At 44.7% G+C, this 18,696-nt stretch overlaps 2 protein-coding genes across 6 annotated transcripts in view; both read left to right on the top strand.

Annotated features, from left to right (window-relative positions):
* Window positions 1-18,696, top strand: part of SLC41A2 (solute carrier family 41 member 2) — a 131,565-nt gene that overhangs the window by 57,681 nt on the left and 55,188 nt on the right. For 4 of the 5 annotated variants that reach the window (XM_036758834.1, XM_036758830.1, XM_036758832.1 and 1 more), the window contains exons 6-8: window positions 4,916-5,062; window positions 16,711-16,858; window positions 18,500-18,579. In XM_036758834.1, coding sequence (XP_036614729.1) covers window positions 4,916-5,062; window positions 16,711-16,858; window positions 18,500-18,579 — 375 coding nt within the window. The remainder of the gene's footprint in view (window positions 1-4,915; window positions 5,063-16,710; window positions 16,859-18,499; window positions 18,580-18,696) is intronic. The other variant, XM_036758833.1, reaches the window with a different exon arrangement.
* LOC118849821 (ubiquitin-40S ribosomal protein S27a-like) lies at window positions 2,738-3,284 on the top strand. The gene has a single exon (XM_036758835.1). The coding sequence runs from the start codon at window positions 2,772-2,774 to the stop codon at window positions 3,240-3,242; it is 471 nt and encodes a 156-aa protein (XP_036614730.1). The 5' UTR covers window positions 2,738-2,771; the 3' UTR covers window positions 3,243-3,284.

Below are 18,696 nucleotides of genomic sequence, written 5' to 3'. Positions count from 1 at the left end.
ATCAACAGAAATAGGGAAGTTGAGATGAGGGGCAGGATGATGGGGGCGGGGAGGGCAGGGGAGATAATGTTGAAGTTTTGGACCTGTTGAATTTGAGGTGATTGTTGATTGTTTTGGGAGAGATGTGCAGGAGCCAGGTGATGATGTGGAGATTTCAGGGGAGAGATGCGGCCTGTCATCCACATACCTGGCACACAGGGCTTATCGAATTGTTTTGAATATAGTTCATAATTGAATCTGTGGGAATAGAAGAGATCTGCAGAGGAGGAAAAAGAATAAAGGAAGTTGTGAGACCAGCGAGACTGAATCGGGAGCGGCTGGGCAGGTGGGAAGTGCTCAGGAGAAAGCAGTGACCCCGGAAGAGGGGCGGGTGATGGAACCTGGTAATCGAGGCGAGTATGGAGGCCATGGGCAGCCCTGCAGAAAGCCCATCTGGAGCTGGAGGGATGGCCTTAGAAGCAAGACTGCAAGAAGGAGAAGAGGGATTGAGGAAGGCGGCCAGCTGCATTATCTCCAGAAGTGGAGCACTGAAGAGCACACATTGAACTGCAGCTTGAGGAGACATCGGGATGAGGGCCTTTTTTTTAGGACATGAGAGATCTGAATGTGTTTGTAGGTAATGGGAAGATAAGGAATTTTATTTTGAATTTGATGAATTTAAAGACATTGGTATCAGATTTAGAAGGAGAAGGAAGGAAACCTTTATTATGTGCCTGCTTTGTGGTAGATGGGGCAAGCTAGGTGGTTCAGTGGATAGAGCATTGGACTTGGAACCAGAAAGACTCATCTTCCTGAGTTCAAATCCAACCTCGGACACGTAGTGGCTCTGTGACCCTGGACAAGTCACTTAACCTTGTTTGCCTCAGTTTGCTCATCTGTAAAATGAGCTGGAGAAGGAAATGGCAAATAGCCCCAGTATCTCTGCCAAGAAAACCCCAGATGGGGTCACAAGAGTCAGACATGACTGAAATGACTGACAACACCAACAAATGTGTGTTAGGTGCTACGCTTTACATTTGGTCTCATTTCATTTGATCCTCAAAACAGTCTTGGGAGGAAGGTGCTGTTATCATCCTCCCTTTACCATTGTAAAACCTGAGGCAAACAGAAGTTAAGTGACTTACCCAGGGTCACCCAGCTAGTAAATGTCTGAGGCTGGATTTGAGCTCAGGGCGTCCTGACTCCAGGCCTGGTGCTTTATTCATCGACTACTTAGCTGCATAAGGGAAAGACTTCATAGTTCATCTAGTCTAGCTGTTCATTTTGTAGATGAGGAATTGAAGCCCAAAGAGACTTAATGATTTGCCTGGCAAGGTCATGCAGGGAGTAAGTAGCTGAGCTGAGATTTGGCCCCAAATCCTTGTTCTTTATACCACCCCACGCTGCCATCATCATGTGCTGGGATTATGCCTGATGTTGGGGAGAGACGGAAAGGATAGGACAACGTACCTAGATTCGGGAGTCATCTGCCTCATTGGAGATCTCCCCAGCTCCCGGGGATTCAAGTGTGATCTGGAGATTATAAGGTTGTTAGAGAGAAAAGAGTTCAAGACAGAGCCCTGGGGACCCCAAGGAGGGTCGGTCACACTGCTAGGAGCAGGACCGGGAGTGAAGCGGTACCCCAGAGGGGAGAGGTCTGGAAAGAAGGGGCGGCTCTGAGTATTAAATGCTGCCCAGGGGTCCGAGGGTCTGAGAGCTGAGAAAGGGGATCGTTGGTATAGTCTGGGACTATGTGACCAGCTGCCCTAAAGTTCTGGGCCTGGAATCCAGACTGAGGGATTGAGAAGGGTGTGGGAGTCTGTAGTGAAGGGAAGAAGTGATACAGCATGTGCAGCGGCTTCGGAGCACATGGAGAAAGTGGATGGTGGGGGTCAAAGTTTGGCTGGACATGTGAATGGGGATGGGAGGGAATGAAGGATGGTCAGTAAGGCCAAGACTGTGGGTCTAGATCTGGGCCATGATGGAGTGGGGGAAGAGAGGAGTGTGGGGGATGGGGCGGCTGGAGGTTATAGCGGAGATGATGGAGTGGATTGATCAGCCATTCAATCAACAAACATTCTGTTAAGCTCTCACTGGGGCATAGACTCCAGAGGAGTTTACCTTCTCATGGGAGAAACGACACAGTACATAGACTATGTGAATGCAAGGCATGTGTTTGTGAGATGTTTCGGGAGGAGGAAGGCACTGGCCATTCTGAGGAGGATCAGAGAAGGCCTCCTGGCAGGGGTGTCCCTTCAGCTGAACTTTGGAGGAAGTTAGGGAAGTGGAGCTACAGAGGAGTGCATTCCCTGCCTGGAAGAACAGCCTCTGTATGGGCAGAGGGAAGGGATGGAGCGTTTTCAGTTGAGGCACAGTGAGGAGGCCAGTTTGGCTGCGCTTAGAGCCAGTCTAGGGGAGTGGCAGTATGTCCTAAGGCTGGAGAAGCAGGCTTTGAAAGCTAGACCTATAGTTTGTTTGTAGGAGTTTCTTGACCCTGAGAGTGACAGAGTGGTGTTCCAGCTGTGAGGAAGATGGATGGGAGAACCTTGAAGCAAAGAGACCAGTTAGGCTCTTGAGATTGGTCAAGCCATTTGGCCTGGTCTGTTTTTAAGGTGTCGTTTTCTTCAGTATGTTTTGGTGCCTCTTTTACCAAGCTGTCAACCCTTTTTTCATGATTTTCCCGCATCACTCTCATTTCTCTTCCCAATTTTTCCTCTACCTCTCTTACTTGATTTTAAAATTCCTTTTGAGCTCTTTCGGATCCGCCATCAGCGGGTGGACCCAGTGCCACGATGCAGATCTTCGTGAAGACTTTGACGGGGAAGACCATCACCCTTGAGATCGAGCCGTCCGATACTATTGAAAATGTCAAGGCCAAGATACAAGATAAGGAAGGTATTCCCCCTGATCAACAAAGATTGATTTTTGCGGGCAAGCAATTGGAAGATGGGCGTACTTTGTCTGACTATAACATTCAGAAGGAGTCTACCCTTCATCTTGTTCTGAGACTTCGTGGTGGTGCCAAGAAGAGAAAGAAGAAGTCTTACACCACTCCCAAAAAGAACAAGCACAAGAGAAAGAAGGTTGAGCTTGCTGTTCTGAAGTACTATAAGGTTGATGAGAATGGCAAAATTAGCCGCCTTCGACGAGAGTGCCCTTCTGATGAATGTGGTGCTGGAGTCTTTATGGCTAGCCATTTTGACAGACATTATTGTGGCAAGTGCTGTCTAACCTACTGCTTCAACAAGCCAGAAGACAAGTAAATGTATATGTGTTAATAAAAAAAGTCAACTATTAAAAAAAAATTCCTTTTGAGCTCTTCCATGGCCTGAGGCCAATTCATATTTTTCTTGGGGGCTTTGGATGTAGCAGTTTTGACTTTGTTGTTTTCTTCTGAGTTTGTGTTCTGTTTTTCCCTGTCACCATAGTAACTTTATATAATAAGGATTTTTTCTGCTGGTTGCTCATTTTCCCAGCTTATTTCTTGACTTCTAACTCTACGGTGGAGTGGGGTTCTGCTTCTGGAGTGGAGAGGCACTGTCCAAAGCTTTTTTTGTGCAGGTGTTTTCAGAGGTAGTTCTGGGGACCTATAATTTTCAGTTCTTTCAAGGTGGTATGATCTAGGGAGAGGTATTTACTACTCTCCTGGCCTGTGCTCTGGTCTGTGAGTGACCACAAGGACCCTGATGATGACAGGACATGTGGTCAATGTGTAAGATCAAACTTTTCCACCGGCCACATCTCACTGTTTGTGCTATCTGACAGTAGCAGCAGCAGCTGCTGTCCCCAGCATTTCCAGAGGCTCGCAGTGCACTGTAAGGAGGCCTTATGACACCCCTGTGAGATAGGGGCTCTTATCACCCCCATTTTATAGATGGAACTGGAGAGGAGAGAAGCAGGGTGATCTCCTCAGGGTGACACAGCTGGCAAGCGTCTGAGGGATGAGTTGAATTTGAGGGCACTATTGAATTTTCCATCTAGATCCCATGAAAACTTAAACCCTGTTCTATGTTGATCATGACCTTCCTTCAGTACCTATTAAATTTGAGCAGTGTGCCCTATCTGAAGAGAGCCGCTTCACGTCCGACTTAATCCAGTCACCAAATGTCACAGCGTCCCCTAGTCATTTTTGCTTAGTCTTCGTGTCTCAGAGTAGGAAGGGACCCAAGAGGTCACCTCATACCTGGGCAGAGGATGTACCTGGACAGGAATCCCTTTTGGGGTGTCTCGGCCTCTTCTTGAACCCTCCAGTGATGGGGATTACTCTGTAATTCTGGCTGGCTGATGATTTATTTCCCCAAGGTGAATATCTTAAAACAGAGTCTTCAAAGCTCATTGTATGTGTTTTGCCATCTAGGCCAAATTACTTCCTTGTTCTGAATATTTCAAAATTTAGCTCAGTATAAACAGATTGATTTCTTACTGTTTTCCCCCTAGTCGCTCACACATGTAAACATGACCCACTTTTCTTTGTTGCTCCCAATTACTGTTTTCTTTTGAAGTGTGGAATAAGAATATTGGACCATGAGGCCCTTGCATAAATTAAATCCAAGATACATATGGTAGCAAATTTGAATTTTCCATCAGAATGTTACTTTTCAGCATCTGCATGCATTTAATTTATTTCTCCAGATTTACAGAGTAACTGTCTCCTACTATGTAACTCATCACTGAACATCTCGGGAATAATGGATGAAAGTAAATGTTTATCTCAACAGTGACCTCCATTTGGAATCTTTAGAAGCCATTTTTGCCACAACATTTTTTTTTACATCTTTTGCTTAAGTCATCTAATCGAGGCAGATTGGTTGTTCAGCTCCAGTGATGAATGCGCATATTTCAGTTTGCCGTGCACCCATAGCAATCTGAGCGTTTGTACTGAATCACAGGAAAAGGAATCTTGATATGAATGATAAACTGACCTTATCTCTTTTAGGGATAATAATGGTTGGTGTCATCGTTGGCTCAAAGAAGACCGGTATCAACCCGGACAACGTGGCCACTCCGATTGCTGCGAGTTTTGGCGACCTCATCACTCTGGCCATATTAGCCTGGATAAGTCAGGGTCTTTATGCCTGCCTTGGTAAGCATTCTTAAACCAAAATAAGATAAAGATGTGTTGCAATAATGATACCATCCCTATGCTAGACACTTACAAAATTAGCTGCTGCTCTTCTAAATAAAGTGACTTTCTGATTTAATGTTTTGCCAGTTGTTGGGCATCCCCTCAGTTTCCAATTCTTTGCTACCACAAAAAAGGCTCCCATGACTAGTTTTGTACTTACAGGGCCTTTTCTTTTTTCTCTGGTGTCTTTGGGTGTTGTATTTCTTGCCTTCTCAGTAGGTGGGAGAGGGAACGAGATAATTTGGAACTGAACAGAAAACAAAACATTTAAAATAAAAAATGTATTAGTACTGTATCCCTAGTTTATAAATGGGGAAACTGAGGTTACCAGGGTCATCACACTGCAGGTAGCCTAGATGCTGGCCATTGGGGCAGGGCTGCAAAGATACCTTCTCTTCCTCTTTTCTTTTGTTCAGAGCAGGGCAGTAGGTTTAGAAGGTTGGACGGTCGCCGTGGGAAAAAAAATAAACTAGGAGAAAGTGCCTTTTCCCTAAAATAAAGAGACTGCTTTTTTCTTTTTATTCCAGCATATCTCATGTTGGAAAGAATTTTTGACTTCTGTATTAATTTCATCTCCAATGGGTTGGATCCCACCCCCTGTACAAAGGCTTCCCCAGTCCCTCCTCTCCCCCAACCCCCAGCTTGTTTGCACATTGTCTCCTCCAGTAGACATGGAGCTCTTTGAGGGCAGGACTGATCTTGCCTTCCTTTGGCTCCCCAGCACAGTGCTTAGCAAATGCATGTTGACTTCAGTTGTCATTGATAGCTTTTTGTAGGTTTAACCAAACCAGTCCTGAGATCATGGGTTGGCTTCCTGTATCTTCCAGTGTTCTCAGTATTGTTTGGCAAAGTATTTGATTGTACAGGGGGGTCATAGGATCTGGACCTCAGAGGGGCCTTGGACATGACCTGATGCTTTGCCTTCATTTTACAGATGAGGGAACTAGGGTACCGAGCAGTGAGTGGGTGCCCCAAGGTCAAGAGGAGGAGCCTAGCAGGGATTTGAACTCAGGTTCAGTCGTCAGTGGAGCTGAAACCTGTCAGACTTAGAATGTTCAAGGGTTTGCAGGGTCTGGCTTTGGAGGGGTCTTCTCTGTCCTCCTTTGAGAGGCAGCATGAATGGTGGGGAGAAGCCTGGAAAAGAGCCGTGGCTCCCCCTGCCTTGTGACCCTCCAGCTCTCTAAGGCCAGATGATCCCTGGCCTCCTCTGTCCTCCATCAGAGAGGAGCTGCCCACTCCAAGGGAATCCCAGATCGTGGAGTCCTGCTGGGCCACTCTCCAAGGCTCCCCTCAGCCTCCACTGATTGCATTCTCACTTCTCTTATTCAGTGTCTCACAGCCTAGGGGTCTCCTCGATGAAGGTCCCAAGGCCCCAGCTGGGGGCTGGGTGCCCATGGAGGAAGTGCTGGTGGAGGAGGTGGTGAATTCGGTGCCGCCCATCTCCTGCAGTCCCTCTGCCTTCCTCCTGGGTGTGCTTGACCAGAGGTCAGAGCTGGTCTCAGGTCAGATGGAGTGATCTGTTTAAGACAATTTTCCCTTGAGTACCCTGCTCCTTGCTTCCATCCTGGTAGCAGGGGTGTCTCTGGTTTGTCATTTGGTGCCACACACAAAGGGCTGGTCACCCGAGCTCTCTGGCTTTCAGTTTGGTTGATGGGGAAATGCTTAGTCAATTTCAGAGGCTCACCATTTGTGTCCCATCCGTGACAGCCGGGGGACCCTGCTGGGTACACTGAGGGGCTGCACAGCTGCTTGCACAGGCACTCTGTGTATGGCTGCACAGGGCAGAGGGAATGACTGCTGAACCCCCCAAACCCCGCATTCCAACCTCCAGCGAGGTTTTGAGCCAACCACTTTAGACGCCTTTCTTAAAATGAAACAAAACAAAAACAGTATTAGTGTCTGAACTGGATTCAGTGTTTTCAACTGAGAATATTCACCAGAATTTAAGGCCTTTCACAACTTGGATCCTGCCATCCTGGCAGAATACCTGGCCTCCAGCTTGTGCTTTCTTACTAGTGACCCTCTAGGCCTGCAGGGGGTCTCCCTCCTCCCCTTGTCCAAGACTCAGCTCAAACATCAGCCTCTGCAGGAAGCCCGTCCCACTGAGGATTGCCTGCCATTTACACCGAGTGTGTGTCTCTTGTTACTGTCTGTGTCTTTAAGCAGTTGGTGGTTCAGGGGATTGAGGCTGGGAGTGCAGTCAGGAAGGGCTGAGTTCACATCTAGCTTTAGATGCTTCCTAGCCAGCTGTGTTCCCCCCTCTGAGTCACTTAACTGCTGTCTGCCTCCATTTCCTAAATCGTAAAGTGGAAATGCTAATGATACCCCCAGGATCATTGTGAGGATCAGATGTGGTCGTTGAGTTGTTTTTCAGGTGTGTCCAATTCTGCGTGACCCCATTTAGGGGTTCTTTGGCAGAGATACTGGAGACGTGTGCCATGTCTTCTTCCAGCTCATTTTACAGATGAAGAAACCAAGGCAAATAGGGTTCAGTGAGTTGCCCAGGGTCACACAGCTAGGCAGATTGGAACTCAGGAAGAGGAGTCTTCTTGATCCCAGGCCCTCTATCCACTGTGGCGCCACCTAGCTGCCGTGAGGCATGTGCGATGGCACGTGGAAAGCTCTTTTCAAACTTTAGAAGGGTCTGTCAACACCATCTTTTACACAGTTGTTATCATGTCATCCCTACCTCCAGACTGTGGGCTCCTTGAGGTTGTTAGGGGTTGGCACACAGTAGATGCAGTAGATGCTTAATACACACTTGCTGATGGATTGCCTTGGACATTAGCTATAAAAACCCAGTTGTTGCACAGATCTCACGCATTAGAGTCATTGTACTCTTAAATAAATGCAGTCTAGATTCCTGATGTTCCAGGTTCTCTCTGCCATGGTCCCAGGTGGAGGGTTACAGAATACTGAGCGAGGCATTGTGGTACAGTGGGCGCAGAGGTAACCAGACAGGAAGACCGGAGTTTGAGTTCGGCCTTCAGCACTGCCCCACTGTGTGGTCCTGGGCACGGCACCTCCCCTCTCAGTGCTACTCGAAACTCCCTAAAACTAAAGCTGGGAGTAGTGGCTAATGGGCACTAGCAGTGGATGCTTCCTCACCAAGAAAGACTTTTCTTCCATTGATAAAGTCACAGGGACCCTTCCCCGCCTCCTCACCTAGAGCTTAGGGTTGACTTAGAAGGCCAGTAGGCAACGCTCCATGTCCTCACCTGGTGATTGGAGCTGCCACGGAAAGATAACCCAAAGGTTAGTGCATCATTCTAGGCTCAGCTCTCCTCTATCTGGCATGACACTCCGTGCTGATCATCTTTAGATTTGTATAGTGCTTTGCATTTTCCTGTTTGATCCTCAGAACTCTGGGGTATAGGCACCGGAGGCATTGCTATTTCTGACTCAGCCTAGAGGGGTTCCATGATTTGGCTGAAGTCCCATGACCAAGAGGTGTCTGAGGCTGGGTCCCACTGCTGTGGTCCATCTTCCCAGTTGTTTATGTTTGTCCTTCCTTCTCGGAGAGGACCAAGACATCAGGAAGGTGATGCCATGACTTACAAGGGGCTTGGATTTAAGTGAGGGAGGGCTGTGCGAAGTCACCCCCCTCACTTTCTCCTCTGGAGCCATCTGGGTCCAGTGGCGAGATATAGATCAGATTGACTGGAGATGGGCCAGGATGAAGTGAGAGACCTTGGCCTTTTTCTTGCCACAACTCAAGTAGAAGAAAAGTGAATATGGGAAGGGGAAACCTGCTTTAGGGCAAACTTGGGTACTAATAAGAGTATGATTCCTCCATTTCTGGTCAAGTAGTTTCTCCTGAGTACTTCTCCCCATAACTTGATTTCTTCTATGAGACCAGGTGCTGGCATATGTAATGCTGAGAACATGCAACGATATTAGTGTACAGCAGTTGTATCTTAAGGTTTAAATCTGGAAATGAAATTTAGGGATACTTTAGCTGAAGCCCAGAGATGCTCATCTTTAAAAGCAATTAAAATGTGGTACTGACTATCCATAGACAAAATACTTTTATTGAATGGCATTCATTCCAGCAATTTCTGCTTTACTGTATTAACATTAACTTCATTTTGCTGCAGAATCAGGAGATATTAGGAGTAGCAAGGGCTTTAGGGCAGGTATAGTCTTAGCTCCTCATTTGTCAGATAAGGAAACTGAGGATCTGAGAGTTGTCTATGGGCAAGCACCTAGTAAGGGGCAGAATGGAAGAAATAGAGATCATCCCATACTCTCACTCATAGATAGGATCATGGTTCCATTGCCCTTGGATGTACAGGGAATATCTTGCCTTGACGAGTTAATTTGTGTCTTTTTTTTAAACCAAGATGTTTGAGCATGTTTACTTAGGAAGGGTCAATGTAAAAAGACCAGCTTAACTGAAGTGATGACTAGTCTTCAGCCAGTCCTCTGGTGGTTTTCAGGACTGCCCAATCTCAAGCTAGATTTTGATGGCCATGGTGTAAAGTTCTTGAGGTTGAAGTGTGCGGAGAATCCAACTTTATCTGACATGCCGTTTGGGAATCACTCCCAAATGTACAAAGATTATTAAAGCTCTTTCTCCTCCCACTTTAGACAGATCCGAGGATGTCACTTTGTGAAGTACTAAAGTGAACTTTGGTGGTGTTCCATAAAGATTCACTGGTTTAAACATCTATTGATTTGGATGTTCACATGGGAAAAGCAAATATGTGGAAACTGTTGTTCATTCATCACACGTACATTTCCCAGTCTGAATCTTGAAGGCAATGAATGATGCTCTGGAAGGACCCTTCCACACTGAAATCCTTTGATCCTAATGAACCTAGTCAGTAACAGCTGGGAAATGCTTTCAGCAGGTCAGAAAAGCAGAGGGAGCCCAAAGATGTCAAGAAAGATGGATGTTAAGTCAAAGCATAGAAATATAGCCTGTGTTATGTTCAGAGATTCCGTATTGTAGTTTGTGTTTATCTCAGCTATTAGACCTTACCTTCCTGTAGTTACAAAGAGCTTTATTTATTCTGTCATTCATTCATGACACTGTTGCCTCCCTCCACCTCCCTCCCGTGGATACTCTCTCCTGTCCTGGTCTTTACTCCTCACCTTTGGTTTTCATCAGTGAAACATCCATTTTCTGCCCACTAGATGGAGGTATCCCCCCAGACTCTGTCCTGGAACCTCTTTCTTCTCTCTGCAAACCCTCTCCTGGTGATTGCATTCAATCCCATGCGTCCAGTCACCATCTCCATGCAGAGGACTCCCAGATCTTTGTGTCTCAGCCTCTTCTCTCTCCTGAGTGCCGGCCCCACATCAACATCACCAGACCACCTACTGGTTGGGTGACTCAGGCTCCACATTCCCCAAGTGGAACCTTTTGTCTTCCCTTCTCAGTACAGCCCTGCTCTGGATCCTGCTCTTGTGAGGAGGGCAGCAGCATCTTTCTCTTCACCTGGCTTTACAATCTCAAACTCTTCTCCCTCTCCCTTCACATCCTTTCAGTTGCCAAATCCTGCCAGTTTTCTTCTATCATGTGACTCATGTATTTCCCCTTCTCTCCACCCCCACAACCACCATCCCAAGTTTCTCCTAAACTTTTCTAACAGCTTTTGTTTGGAATCCTGCCTCCTAGTTTCTCTCCTCTCCAGCCAATGCTCCATAGAGCTGCCAAAAGAATTTTCTGAAAGCCCAAGTATGATCATATCACTCCTTTCCTCAAGAAGCTTCTGTGGCTCCCCATTGCTTCCAGATTTCTCAACTTGACTCCCCCTCCGCCACTTAATAGTATTTTATTTTTTCTAATTACACATAAAGGATAGTTTTCAACATTCATTTTTATAAAGTTTTAAGTTCAAATTTTTTTCTCCCTCCCTCACCTCCCCCCTCCCCAAGATGGCAGGTAATCTGATATAGGCTATACATATACAATCATATTTAATATATTTCCACATTAGTCATGTTGTGAAAGAAGAATTAGAACAAAAGGGAAAAACCACGAAAAAGGAAAAAAAGCAACAAAAAAGAGAAAATAGTATACTTTGATCTGTGTTTAGACTCCATAGTTCTCTATCTGGATGTGGACAGCATTTTCCATCAAGAGTCTTTTGGAATTGTCTTAGATCATTACATTGCTCAGAAGGGCTAACTCTGTCAAAGTTGGTCGTTGCACAGTGTTGCTGTTCTTGTGTCCAATATTCTCCTGGTTCTGCTCACTTCGTTCATTTTCAGTTAGTGCAGGTTTTTCCAGGTTTTTCTGAAGTAACAGTAGTATTCTATGACATTCACATACCACAACTTGTTTAGCCACTCCCCAACTGATGGGCATCCCCTCAATTTCCAGTTCTTTGCCACCACAAAAAGAGCTGCTATGAATATTTTTGTACATGTAGGTCCTTTTCCTCTTTTTATGATCTCTTTGGGATATAGACTTAGAAGTGGTATTGCTGGATCAAAGGAGTATGCACAGTTTTATAGCCCTTTGGGCATATCAGCTTGACTTTTAAGGCCCTTTGTACACCAACTATCTCCACCTTTCTAGGCCCTCTTGACTTTACTCTCTGTTCTGCCCTCTCCGTTCTCCAACCACACGGGCCCACTTCTTCCTCAAAACCTGACTTTCCAGATGCTCAGGCCATCCCTCACCTCTTGCTTGGAACATACTCCCTCCTTGTCTGAGCCTCTCAGATTCCCTGGCTCCCCCAAGACCTATGGGACAGCCTTTTAGATTCCCCTCATTTTAGTGTTCTCTCCCTCCTCACATGGTCACAACCATAATTAATCTGTATACTCTATATCCTCTGGAAAAATGGAAGCTCCATGCGGTGAGGGGCTATTTTTCATTTTGTCCCTGTATCCTTAGCACTGTGCGAGGATTGCTCAGAGTCAGTACTTAATGAATGAGGTTTGGAGTAGGTAGTTCAAGAATTATCGTGCCCTTTCTATCTATTCAGAAATGAACACTCAGAAACTACACAAATGCCAGGCAGCTTGAAAGCAAGGGGACCCAGGCCCAGGGCTCTGATGCCGCATCACATTAAATAGTGAAATGTGGAGAGACTTTTTTTCCTCGATTTTTTGATGCCTTTTATTCTTGACCTGGAAGCCAAGTTCTTTATAAAACCCCTTTCTCCTCCCCCATTGGACTTGTCTTTGTCACAAAGAAAATTAGTCAAGCAAAAATAGTGATCGCATCCATTGATGATGACGTGATGTTTCAAGTTGCAGAGAGTTTGCTAAGCACCCTAGAGGTTCTGGAAGGCGATTTCTAGTTAATGCAAATTACTGTATTAACTGAGCTCATCTGTCGGGCTTTTAATTTAAAAGGAAGAGGCTCTTTGTGCTTTCAGTTGATGCCATAGTCATGGTTAGTTTTAAGTTAATGATGTCTCTTTGCAGGATTATATCCTTAGTGCCTCTTAAGTCCTCTCTTTTAATGTTCAGTCATCTAGAAAAGAATCTTATCTCTAAGAAAGACAATGTTTGACACGTTTCTTTATTTGCCAGTTGCTTCTAGCCATATTAATTTTGATGAGATTTGGTTGGTTGGATATAGTATGACTATGTAAGTTCTTCTTGGCGCTGTGATGCTGTTTGGTGGGACCAGGGACCATTTTACAGGCTCTTAAACTAAACAGAATTACCGTAAAACACTTCAGCAAGGCACATTGTACCAAATTTTCCCACTAATTCCATCGCTTCTTTTGTTATGGTGAACTCTGGAGACTGGGACAGTTCAGTTATTTGACAAAAGCATTCCTTCGGCACTGGCAGGTGCAGGGGGCTCCTGTCCCTGCAGGAAAGGGTAGAGATGTGAAGGGATAGTTTCTTTAGTCATTGGTTTTATTCTTTATCCATTTTACCTTAAATGGTTAAAGATGATGGCGAGTTTTTGTCTCAGGTCAGAATAGATTACTGATCATTGAATTAGATAAAGCTTTTCTTAGTGTTTTCAGTGCCCCTTTCTCCAAAGTCAGCAGTTACTTGCAAATATCATTCTTCGTTATCCTTTTCCGGAAATACTGGCACATTCTATCCAGTTCTAGATGTCGCAATTTAGGAGGGACATTGGTCTCCTGGAGCATGTCTGGAGGGGGGAGGTCAGAATAAGGACCCCATGTGAAGACCACATGAAAGAACTGGGGATGCTTAGCCTTAAGAAGCTTTACAGGGAGGGTGCTAGGGGTGATGGAGAGGTGACAGCTGTCTTCAGGGATTTGGAAGATTGTCATGTAGAAAAGGGCTTCTGCTTGGGCCCTGGGGGCAGGACTTGGAGCAGTAGATTGAAGCTTCATTTAAGCTGCTTGAGAGCAGGGGCTGTTTTGCTTTTGCTTTGGATCCCCAGCAATTAACAGAGTGCCTGGGACATAGTAGGAGCTTAATACTTGTTGATTCATTAGATGACGATTGATGTAGGCTCCAGCAGATTTCCAAAGATAAACTGTGTGCACAAAGTGAATATGATCAAAGCAGCATGACCAGAAAAAGATGCCATTGTGACGTGCGGCCTGAGCAAAGGACAGATTCTTGAGTTCACCAGGGCACTCATTGGATGTCAAAAGACCTTGAGGAAAGCCTCTACTGTGTTGGGTAGATCCTCTCTGAGAGATCTACGGGAAAACTTGGGCAAGAATCATTTAAAGTAAGAAGAGGTGAGAGCTTGTAAATCATACCCGTATCAGTGAAATCATGAAGGTCTCACAGACTCTGAGTAGGCTAGGCTAGGGCCAACGTTTATTATGTGGCTACTATGTGATAGAGTAATTCAAAAAAGACAGTCTCTATGCAAGGAGGTTATGATTTAATCGGCGGAGACGGTACACAAAAGGAAACTCAAACAGGGGTGTGGTGGTGCCAGAAGGTCCTGGCAGGATAGTGGAGAGAGGCTGGACTTACACACTCTGATCAGAAGGGTGGAAGTAACTGAGGTCCTTGATGAGGTGTGAGTCCCAAAGCTGAAGCAATCTCCCTCCTGATGAGCTTATCCTGGGGGTCATTCAGATTGAGTTTGCAGTCTACTGAGACTTCCAGATCTTTCTTTTTTTTTAAGCAACTAATCTGTAAGCCTGCCTCTGACATTTTGTACTTGTGACATTGATTATGTACCCAAGTGTAAAACTTCCTATTTATTCCTGCTGACCTTCTTCTTACTAGATTCAGCCCAGGATTCCAGCCTGAGCTTCTGGGCTGCATGAGACTCATAACACTCCTGAGTGTGGCCTGACCAGATTAAAATGGAGTTCCTATCTGATTTCAGTGTGGTGATGTGATAATAAAAAAAGAAACATATAAACATGCGTGGTTTTCTAGGTCACTGTGCCCCCACGGGGATCCTTGGACATGGATTAGTGGCCCGTGTTTCTGTTTGGGTTTGACATCACTGCTCTGAGTCTGTGAGATCCTTTCAGATCCTGATACTGTTACCAACTGTGTTAGCTGTCCCTCCTAGCTTGGAGCTGTCTGAGAATCTGATGGGTGTCTCATCTCTGCCTTTATCCAGCCATTGATAAAAATGTTAAACAATCCAGGGCCAGACAGAGCCAGGGTGCTTCCTGGCCATTTCCAGACCATGCTGCTCCCTGTCTTACCTGGACCTGGGCCTCCATGTCACTACCTGGCCATTTCCAGACCTTCTCTTTCCCTCCTCCCTCTTACTCCCATTAGAGCACAAGCCGTTTGAGGACAGGGACTGTATTATCTCCAGCCTGTGGCACTTAGCCTGACACATGGTGATTGCTTAATAAACGCTTTTACTGTTCATTCATACACGCTACTCATTTGTTTATTTGCTATGTTGACATTTAGACATTAACAGCTGTTTGTATCTGACCATCCATCCAGATCAGAGTCCATCTGATTGTGTTATTGGCTAGTCAGTTTCTCTCCATCTTTTCCACAAGAATGGCATGAGATGCATTATCAAAAGATTTGTAGAAATCTATATAAACTATATCTACACAATATGTTCTCATCTACTAGTTTAATAAACTTGTGAAAAAATGATTTTTTTTACTCTAGCATGATTTATTCCTGATAAAGCCACAGTGGCCTTTTGTAGTTACTACTTCCGTTCCTTGGTGTTCACTACCCATCTCTTTAAGGATTCATTTCCAGAATTTTCCAGAAACTAAGCTTGTAGATTCTAGGCCAGGAGTTCTCAACTTCTTTAACATTTTTTTCAAATGGACCCCTTTGGCAGTCTGGTGAAGCTTATGGACCTTTCTTAGAATAATGTTTTTAAAATCATTTTAAAAAATTACGAAGGAAAGGAATTATTCTGAAATGAGTATATATACATATATGCACATATGTGTGTGTATATATATGTATATATAATTCATAGGCCCCCAGGTGAAGATCCAGTTCTAGAAGTTTGGCCCCATGTGAGAGTCAGGAGAGTCACATTGAAGCTATGCGGCACCCATGGTAGACAGTGTTGAGCTGGACACTGAAGCTATTTATCCTACATCAAGGAAATTTAAAGGCCAGGGGTGGGGGAACGTAACTCTGTTTTTCAATGTGTGGGAGATGCATTCAGCTTTTTTCTGCTTGGCATCTGAGGGCAGAAACAGGACCAATTGGTAGAAGTTTGGGGAAAGCAGATTTCATTTCTATATAATAAAGAATTTTCTAATGATTAGAGCCATCTGAAAATTGTGTGACCTGGAAAGGAAACAGGGTTTGTGATTCAGGTTGGGGGCAGATTTTATGGTTCTGAGGTCACTTTGAATATTATGATTGTTTGAATTAGGTGGAAAAGGAGAACTGTGAATCCAAGCTGTAAATTAAGTTATTTTCTCATCCTTTAAAAATTATTGATAAAATTACACAAAATAGAATGTGCAAGACATCAAATGGAAGGAGACATGAAAATACATTTACTGGAATGTCACTGTAGAAAGGCTTTCTTAGGAAGCAGGACAGTTTGACCAGTGCTGTGTACCGAGAGTCTGTCATCGAATGGAATGAGTTGTTTGTTTCCTCCCTGAGCAATTTCTCAATGATTTTCTTTCCTGTTGCTGACAATGTGAGTGTTAATGCTAAAAAGTCAGTTTGATGAAATAAAAGGCTCCAGAGAAGTGAATGTGTTTGTTCTTGCTTTTTACAGTTGGTGTGGTTTGGTGTTAAAATGATTTTAAAGTTTAATTTTCTGAATTAACCTTATACCTTGATAGCTAATATGTTTGATTTAATCCCTATGATTGTGGGTTTTCATTATTTGTTAGTTCATTCATTCCACCAACATCTGTGAGAGCCTCTTTAGTGCAGAAGACAGTACTAGACGGGGGTGGGGGGGGAGGGGGGAGAGTGACAATAAAGATGACCTGGAGCTTCTTACATTCTAGGGATGAAGGAAGACACCAACACACAAGGCTATACTTTGTTTCAAATTGAATTTTAAAATTTGAGTTACTGTAATTAAGAATTTCAGTGTGCATTTCAAAACCTTACATAAGGGAGACCAAATGCTTTAGTCTTAATATAAGATATTTAATCAGTTTAAACTTTGGTTTTCTTAAGGCTTTCATGGCAATCCATCTACTTTGTTCTCAGGTACATCACTGAATATTTTTTGAACTACACATTAACTGGAATCAACATTTCTTATTCCATTTCAGAGACATATTATTACATAGCTCCTTTAGTTGGTGCCTTTTTCTTGGCTCTGACTCCCATATGGATTGTGATAGCTGCCAAACACCCAGCTACAAGGACCGTTCTCCATTCAGGCTGGGAGCCCGTCATCACAGCGATGGTTATAAGCAGGTGAGCGTTAGATCGAGGACATGTGGACGTGTGGGCGAAGTGGCTAGGAAGAGTAAAAATGGCGTTATGTGGTTCGGCATGTAGAGAATTCTCCAGTGCTGAACAAGGGTGGTTGAACTCTGGAATAGGAAAAATCCTCACTTTTTCAAGGAAGGCTTTACAGACAAGGGAGTGTTTTAGTTTGGCTTTAAAGGACACACTCAATAGGCAGAGGAGAAAGGGGGCTTATGCTGATTCATTTTTTCTTCTAAAGTTGGGTTTGTACTTTTCATTCCATATTTGATTTTGAAGGTTATAGGGAGCGAGGGGGGAGAATGTTTTTTTTAAAGTACAAAGACAGTTTGATGTAGAGGATTGAGAGCTGGCCTCAGAGTTGGGGAGACCTGGGTTCAAGTCCCACCTCTGACACTGCCTGGCAGTATGACCCTGGGTAAGTCATTTACTTCTTAGTGCTTTTGGCAACTCTCCAAGACCAGAAGTTGCAGAGCAGATGCTGACATGCATTAGTAGATGGAGTTTCCTCCCTGCAAGTTCATTGTGCTAGTAACATCATAAGTCTCGGCCCCATTGCTAGTCTGTTTTTGACCAGGCCTGTGACTTCATTGGGATGGGGGCCTTTGGGTGTGGAACTTCATACCACTTCCAAGAGGCATCTTCTCTATAAGATATGATCATAGGGAGGTGGAAGTGATGGTTTTATGACTCCCAGCTGAATAGGTCAGGGCAGCACTGGAACCTGGCTGGCTGGTCTTCTGGGCTCCTGATGCAGGCTCTCGGTCCTCTCACACCCTGTGCCTCACTTGGATTCTTTCTTTACACCTTACCTGGTGCCTTTCTCTGCAGGAATATTAGATACACCTAGAGAGTTCATAATCCAAGACAGTGTAAGGTCTTATAAGTTATATTGGCATAGACCTGTGAAGTTTGAAAAGTGCTTTACATAAATTATTCCATGGGAGCCTCACAGCCTGACATTGCTCTCCATCTTACAGATGAGGATACTGAGGCTTAGAAAAGCTCCATGACTTGTCCGTGGTCAGAGGGATAAAGAATAATTAAGTGTTAGCAGTAAGAGGCCTGGATCTTCTGGACCCTAAGTCCAGCCCTGCCCCATGCTATGTCTCCTGGAGTATCAGTGCCTAGAGTCAGAATGGGATGGATCTGAGTCCAGGCTGGGGTTCTGGCCATCAGCCCACTTTATAACAGCACCCATCGCTGTTGGACCTCTGCTCAGTAGAGGTGGCCTCTGCCATCTTGGACAGCCTCCGGCTAATGAGAGCTCTAGTGTGTCGGTAGAGGCCCATAGGAAGGTTTTGTGCCAGGCCTCTCACCTCTGCAGGTCCTCATTCTGTGAAGTAAATGGCAGAGCCAAGACTTCCTCTATCATTGTTTGGGCATGCGCTCACTTGACTGTAAAATCTGTTTTAAAGGCTCATGTCTTTAAAAGGAAACAGGATCTTAAATGGGCCGCTCTCGAGCTTCGTAGATCGACTTGTGGTCTTTGTCATGCTTCTTTGGGTTTTGCTTTATATTTTCTTCTGACTTTTAACATTTTATAAAAAGGCAGGGATTTCTGTGTAAAAATAGCAAGTTTTAACTGGTGTCTTTTTTTCTTCTAAATGTTCCCGTTTTATGTTTCAGTATTGGGGGCCTTATTCTAGACACAACAGTATCGGATCCGAATTTGGTTGGGATTGTTGTATACACTCCAGTCATTAACGGTAAGCACTACATAAGGTTCGTAGTGAATCTTGGTGTAATCGTTCAACAAGTAATTGTCTAATAAACTTTAAGATCTACGTCTGGAGAGGTTTTTCTTCTTCTAGACTATTGTTCCA

Source organism: Trichosurus vulpecula, chromosome 5 (genome assembly GCF_011100635.1).
Source record: "Trichosurus vulpecula isolate mTriVul1 chromosome 5, mTriVul1.pri, whole genome shotgun sequence".
Classification (NCBI taxonomy): domain Eukaryota; kingdom Metazoa; phylum Chordata; class Mammalia; order Diprotodontia; family Phalangeridae; genus Trichosurus; species Trichosurus vulpecula.
Note: the sequence above shows the minus strand (reverse complement) of the source record. Positions and strands in the feature narration are given on the sequence as shown.